This window comes from Adiantum capillus-veneris, chromosome 18, assembly GCF_014529385.1.
Source record: "Adiantum capillus-veneris isolate H3 chromosome 18, ASM1452938v2, whole genome shotgun sequence".
Lineage (NCBI taxonomy): Eukaryota > Viridiplantae > Streptophyta > Polypodiopsida > Polypodiales > Pteridaceae > Adiantum > Adiantum capillus-veneris.
In genome coordinates, this window is record NC_140948.1 from 48,735,775 (window position 1) to 48,743,159 (window position 7,385).

The following is a 7,385-nucleotide window of genomic DNA, read 5'->3' on the forward strand; positions in this document are numbered from 1 at the left end:
GAGCTCTCGCCGTCAGCGTGAAGTGCGATCGTTTCAGCATTTGGCGAGCATTGGTTTGTTGTTGCAGACGGGCCGCTGCTTCTTTGAAATTGTGTGTGATATGAGAGGGGCTGGCCACCAAGAAAATTGTGCCCCAATCTAACAGGGGCCTAACCCAACTTAAGGCTTCTTGTAGAAAGCCAAAAACACTCGCAAGGAATTGGCCAGAATCCCTATGGCCATGCTAGAATTTTTTTCCAATATTAAGGCTTGGCGAAAAAAACACGTTCGCGTTTGTAGTAAGCAACGCTGAATTGCACTCTTTAAAAGCGGGCATGCGCTGCCATCGGTGTACAGTAATCTCCCGTGCCAGTCAGGTATGTCACCTCAACGCATATGCCCCCCCCCCCCCCCCCCCCCCAAAACACAACAACAACCAACCAAAAGGTCGTTCTCTAGATGATTGATGTCTACAAAAGAACTGGGTTGCTGTTGTTGCGAAGCATGTAGGTTCTGTTTGTTGTGGTTTCACCCTTCTTGATCTCACGATTTTGTTCTCCGTTTCTTTGCAGCTCTCTCTTTCTCTCTTCTCTCATTTATGGCAAGCAGTCCGTTGAGTCCTTCTTTCTCAAAAGTAAGCTGGAGTAACAACCATGGATTTGGGCACTACCATGGAAAAGCACTTTTTCAGCAAGCAACAACCCAAGTCGATGACCAAGCTAACAGTTCCTCAATATTTGGTGCCCCAAACAAGGAACATGCTGCGCCGTGTAATCCTTTCCAGAGCTCAAGATACCATGATGCTAATGGAAGTTTACCATCAATGTCTACCTGCGGAGCCACGGACGGTGCATTGACCACATCGTTTTCTTTTGGAATGCCATCATCTTTCGGACATGAGCTGAAATGTCCGCCCCTGCATTCAGCCCAAATATCAGGGTCCAAGCTCAGGCATGAAACAGGTTCGATTTTTTCGACTGTCGGAGCATCTCCATTCACATCCAAGGCATGCCAAACAACACAAGGCTGCTCATCTGGGTCATCCTTTTCCTGTGGAATAACTCCATCCAATCCATTCAAAAAAGCTCCGTCTCTCGCAAATAGCAAAGAGCCGGAGGCAAGGATTTCTTTCCAGGGATCACCAAAACCCTTCTCCTCTTCTTTTGTAAACCCATTCTCCACTGCAAAACCAGAGAGAACGACTCTTTTTCAGAAGTCGATAGTTCAGGCTGGCGACAAAACTTCATTCCCTTCAATGATCCAAAAAGAATCAGACAGCTCAAAGGGAAGCATGCCAATTGTAACGACCCCTCAATCACCATTTGGACCAGGTGTGACAATCTTGAGGGCAATGATAATTGTGTAACCAGGTTTACTGATGTATTAGGATCGTTCTTACTTTGGCATAAATGTTGTGCTAATGATTGTTGCTGTTTTCTCTTGTATGCAGGGCCCCCAAAGGAATCCTTTGTTTGGAGACCTTCAACTTCAGAGGAGAATACCATGTTCAGGCTGGAAGGCAACACCTTGGAATCTCAGGGCTTCTTTCGTACTCCATTAATCCAAGTGATTCCAGCATCTAGAGGACAGAATGTTGGAGGTCCTGTATCAACATCTTCCTTTCCAATGTTCAATCCAATGAAATCTGGTAAGCTTGTAGAAGTATTTATTCAACTTACATAACAAAATTTGAGCCAGCGCCGATTTTTAAACTACCCTGCTACAATGTCGGCTTTGTTGAGGATGTTTCAGGACATCACAGGGAGTTGTAGTAAAGTAAGCAAAACCATGTACTGATTGGCAAAGAAGCTCAAAATAGTGTCATCATGGGGGATCATCTGAGCTATGTCTGCTAATTTCAGACAAAAAGGCCCTCATGGTGTTGCTGGAACTTCATCAGCTTTCTCCCAATCAGTAGGTTATGCAATACTAGATTCTGTTTTTTTTTGCTGGTTTATGGTAACTACGAAAGTAGTACATTTTTCACTTGCAAAATTACATATTCAATTCGTTGGTTTTCTCTTCGTTTTCTTTGCAGCATCTGGGGTATCAATTCCTGGAACAACATCCCCTTCTCCTACGCTTGGGATCTTAAAGCCCAGCTTTGATAAGACTTGCACTGTGCAAGGGCCAGTATTGGAAACTTTCCGTCCCTTCTTGCCCTTTGATTTTGGAGCTTCACAGCTGAACATTGTCGACGGCATGGAGGAGGATAATATTATGGCTTTATCTGCTACACCTTCTAATGAGAACATCTCACCAGAGGAGCTTCGATGGCAAGACTACCAAGCCAAGAAGAAAGGTCAGCATTCTACTAATTCCAAACTTAGTTGTTCAGAAATAAGCTTGATATAATTGTAAAAGATGGTGTTTTGCCTTTTGCTGTTTGACATAATATTTTAGACAAGCAGATGATCTCCTTTATTGTTGTTCTAACTAGCATGTTGTTTTATGTATGCAGATTTTACTTTTGTTTGCAAGGTTTGTAATCATGCAGGATCGCTTACTCCAATGCCTTCATCTTCGGAACCTCCCACTTCATACGATTCTCCTAGTTCTTCAAGTCCGACCTTGCCACTTTCTGGCAATCAAAATGCTGTTCAGTTTGCACCATTTATGCTTGGGTTGTCATCTGCCCCAGCAATTGTATCTTCTTCTAGGGGTTCTAGCAATGATGGTATAGCCACGCTATCCAGCCCGTTACGACCATATCCGCTTACAGAGGCTCAAGAGACAAATTCTGACAGCAAAGCAATTCAGCCTTCTTCACAGACTGCTTCCATGATGTAAGGAGCTTTACTTTTTATTCTGTCCGGTGTTATTGATGATATTGAGCTATGGTTAGGCATATTGTAGCTAGTGTAAAATGTTTTATTGTCTGTTAAAATCCTGTTTTGCAGGTGTCCTGAACAGGTGATCGCTGAAAATCCTGTTGTAGCTCCTTCGCTGGGCACAGCTTTGACCTCCTATTCAAGCATCCCAAGCCACCCATCACTACAATTTGGTATATCAAGCCTACCAGTAAGTCGTTTATCAGATGCCTTTGAGTCCTACTAAAGTTTATCTGCGGTTTTTCTCTACATGCATCGGAGTGCCCTCTTACCACACAATTTTTGTTTGTTTTGCAGGTTACTGACAAAAGCTTTCAGACGCAAAGCATCTCTTTGCTTGCATCATCAAAACACGTGTTTCAGAAGACAGTGATTCGCATGCAGGCAAGGAGGCATGGCAGCGCTAAGAGGGATGGGCCCAGGGTAACCAACAGCATCTCCTAATATCAAGTATATTGAATGTTGGAATAGTTCTTGGGACATTTTTTTGGAAACATTTCCTTGTGCAGGTTTCCTTTGTGAATGACTATATTAATTGAGAGGATTCCAGTAGTCTTGGTTCAATGCAAAGCATTTCTTTTGCATTGTTCCTTGGCTAGAGAAACATTGTAAGGACATTTATCAGGTATTTCTTCTCCTTCTGAATGCGAAGCTTCTACGCGGTTTAAACTTGGATATCAATCATGTAGGGTAGGTTGTGTATACTAGGACATAAATACAGACTAAATGGTGTCATGAGTCATAGGCTATCTGATACTTTGCATACGACGTATATGTCTTCTCGTCAATGTCTGGTCCAAAATATAATTAAGTTTCACGGTTATTTGACCAAGCGAATTGTCGCTAGTTGTGTTGGAACTTATTTTTCGTCATTTTTTCCACTACGTTCAGAAGCAGAGTTGAATGCAGGAGCTTTTAGAGATAGGCTCATTAGAAACGGGTCCTCATAAATGGCCAAGGTTGCTTTGAACGTTCGGAAGTAGAGTTGAAAATGGATGCTTTTAGAGATACACATTATTAGAAAGGGGTTGTCATAGATGGGAGAAGAGTTCCTTAGTTCAATTCAGTTATTTATGAGATAAGCAGAGGATGAATAGAGCTAATGTTAGGTCTATCAAAGAGAAGTAGCAGAGGATATGAGTAGAGCTATTGTTAGGGCTATGAAAGAGTAGTCCTTCAGGCCTCAAGTTCAGCCTATGTAGTGAGCGTCCCCAGCTTTCCTCATCATCTTTATAAGGGGTATGAGCCTCCTGAAGAGATACCAAGTGTGACGCCCCAGGTTCTGGGCGCGTCGTGGAGGGGGCCCGGCGGGGATTTATACCCGCGCGCGGCGGAGGGGTCCTGGCGCGGACGGCACCGGCTCAGGAGGGCCCGGCTCGGACGGGACCGGCTCGGGCGAGGTTGCGTTCCATGGGTCGACGGCCGTTTGCGTTTCGCGGGTCTTCGCGGGTCTTGCGTTCCGGGTCCCTAGCCCCACGTAGCCTCAGGCTCCGCCGCACCGCCGACGGGTCATAGCGTGCCCCGGGGAACCTTGCGTGGAGTCCCCACGGTGCGCGAGTGCGTGGAGTGAGGCTACAGTGTCTAGGTGGGGGGTCCCCTCCCGAAGACCGGCCACGGGAGGGGACCCCCCCCACCTAGACACTGTAGCCTCACTCCACGCACTCGCGCATCGTGGGGACTCCACGCAAGGTTCCCCGGGGCACGCTATGACCCGTTGGCGGTGCGGCGGAGCCTGAGGCTACGTGGGGCTAGGGACCCTGAACGCAAGACCCGCGAAGACCCGCGAAACGCAAACGGCCGTCGACCCATGGAACGCAACCTCGCCCGAGCCGGTCCAGTCCGAGCCGGGCCCCCGTGAAGGCAACTTGACCCGAGCCGGTCCCGTCCGAGCCGGGCCCTCCTGAGCCGGTGCCGTCCGCGCCAGGACCCCTCCGCCGCGCGCAGGTATAAATCCCCGCCGGGCCCTTGAAGACAGAAGTCCCCTCCGCCGCGCGCGGGTATAAATCCCCGCCGGGCCCCCTCCACGACGCGCCCAGAACCTGGGGCGTCACACTTGGTATCAGAGCAAAGGAAAACGGCCCTCCCCGACGCGCCCAGAAACTGGGGCGTCACACTTGGTATCAGAGCAAAGGAAAACGGCCCTCCTCGACGCGCCCAGAAACTGGGGCGTCACACTTGGTATCAGAGCTCCAGAACGAGCTCCTGGAAACGAGCCGAAGACTAACGTGCCCGACGCGCACGATCCTCACGACGACTCCAACCGCAATGGCCCGGGTCATCAAAAAGCTTGGTGAAGAGAGCTCCAGAAAGCAACCACACGCCCTCCGCTCCGTGACGCGTTCCCTGAACACCGGGCCGTCACCCGTGACCCGCGCCGGCCCCGATCCGAGCCGGGTACCTCCATGAGAAAAAGGAACGATGCGAGCCAGACAGGGCTCTCCGTGACGCGTCCAAACACCGGGCCGTCACCCGTGACCCGCGCCGGCCCCGATCCGAGCCGGGCACCTCCATGAGAAAAAGGAACGATGCGAGCCAGACAGGGCTCTCCGTGACGCGTCCAAACACCGGGCCGTCACCCGTGACCCGCGCCGGCCCCGATCCGAGCCGGGCACCTCCAACACACAAAAAGCAAAGATTCGAGCCAGACAGGGCTCCCTACATGAAGAAAAGGCAGATGCGAGCCAGACAGGGCTCTTTATAACAAAAACAGAGAAACTCCAAAAACGCGACGAACCAAGCCAACGGTGTTCGTCGCGCCCCGGCCACTTTTGTGGCCCATGCTGAGCTGAAGACCCATTCAAGTCTACAAAAGAGACCACAGGGCCCCGAGCTATGCCCTCCAAATGACGTCCAAACAGGGACCAACTCGCAAGTGCTGCATTGCGACGGAACGCTCTTTCAGATTCGGCTTTCAAGAAGCCTCCGCGCGGGCCAACGTAGCAGGTGGCTCCGCGCACTTTGGGTTACCTATATTCGGGGAACGCTCAAGTACGGGGAATTCTACTTGGGTGTTCAAAGCATATCTTTTCAGCCTTCTGCCAAAACCCCAAAAATACACACACACTCATTTTCAAAAATGACAAAAACAAAGCATGCCTACTTACTTGCATTTTGGGAACAGTTTTGATCACTTGCACTTATATGCACCCCTTTGTCCCCACGGCCTCATGCATAGCCGAGCACTCTTTTCCCACGTTCGACGCGGTCGTCGAACTCTCTTCAAACAGGGGTGTATATAAGGGGTATGAGCCTCCCGAAGACCGGCCACGGGAGGGGACCCCCCACCTAGACACTGTAGCCTCACTCCACGCACTCGCGCACCGTGGGGACTCCACGCAAGGTTCCCCGGGGCACGCTATGACCCGTCGGCGGTGCGGCGGAGCCTGAGGCTATGTGGGGCTAGGGACCCGGAACGCAAGACCCGCGAAGACCCGCGAAACGCAAACGGCCGTCGACCCATGGAACGCAACCTCGCCCGAGCCGGTCCCGTCCGAGCCGGGCCCCCGTGAAGGCAACTTGACCCGAGCCGGTCCCGTCCGAGCCGGGCCCTCCTGAGCCGGTGCCGTCCGCGCCAGGACCCCTCCGCCGCGCGCGGGTATAAATCCCCGCCGGGCCCTTGAAGACAGAAGTCCCCTCCGCCGCGCGCGGGTATAAATCCCCGCCGGGCCCCCTCCACGACGCACCCAGAACCTGGGGCGTCACAATCTTTCAATCTTAGAAAGCAAGACTTAAGGTGCCCACAACTTGCAAATCTGTCTCACCATAGATTTAGACAGCAAGGTCGTCTCTTCAAGTTGCTTTGAATATGAAGCTTTTATGTTTTTGAAGTCATTGTTAACTTATCTCTTTGGTTCTGCAGGTACACGAGATGGCCAGTAATGATTATAGAATCCTAAAGAGGAAGTTTTGCTTGTGAATAGCAGTGTTTAGCCTGATTCTTTATACCCATTTGCAGTCTCTGCAAGCATGTTGTTCCAATAACAATACACAATACAAGTGATGGAAATTGGAACCGCTCAAAATTCTACAGAGTAACATTATTTTCACAATACACAATACACAATACGTGATGGAAATTGGAACCATTCAAGTAGCATTTGCAAGTGTGCAGCTTTTGTAAGACTTGAGTTGAGAGTGTACGTACCACAATTGTACAAAATAACAATCTGCAACTTTTGTAAGGCTTCAATTGGGAGTTTTGAGTTTTGGGGAACTCTGTAAAGTTGTTGCATTGGCAAGCTAAAAATTGAAAAGATCGTTACTCTTTTCTTGTGAGTTCTTGACCATTGTCATTGTGCTATTACTTTCTACTGTTGCAAATGAGAGGTAGCTGATTGTGCAAATTCCATACTTCGCCCTGGGTTTGGGACACCAAGTGCTCCATATGTGTAAGCATCACTGGTTTTGTGTCCACGGGGCAGCAAATCCACCGACAAAGCCAGTGAAAAAAGAAATAATTGCCACACAAGCTAAGCATAGACTGGAAGACCATGATGAGGAGTCGGAAGCAATTAGTTTTCCTTTTCTGACTGCCTGTGCTCATAAGAAGAATTTGTACAAAGTCAGTAGGATACA

The 7,385-nt window shown here is 49.4% G+C and overlaps 1 protein-coding gene across 1 annotated transcript; it reads left to right on the top strand.

The window, feature by feature from the left end:
• Positions 1 to 242: 242 nt before the first annotated feature.
• LOC147435620 (uncharacterized) lies at positions 243 to 7,077 on the top strand. Its single transcript, XM_086488634.1, has 9 exons — positions 243 to 356; positions 552 to 1,310; positions 1,430 to 1,627; positions 2,018 to 2,281; positions 2,441 to 2,765; positions 2,880 to 3,000; positions 3,108 to 3,233; positions 3,320 to 3,435; positions 6,670 to 7,077. Exons 2-8 carry the CDS (start codon positions 578 to 580, stop codon positions 3,347 to 3,349), a joined length of 1,797 nt encoding a protein of 598 aa, XP_086344760.1. The 5' UTR covers positions 243 to 356; positions 552 to 577; the 3' UTR covers positions 3,350 to 3,435; positions 6,670 to 7,077.
• The last annotated feature ends 308 nt before the right edge of the window (positions 7,078 to 7,385 follow it).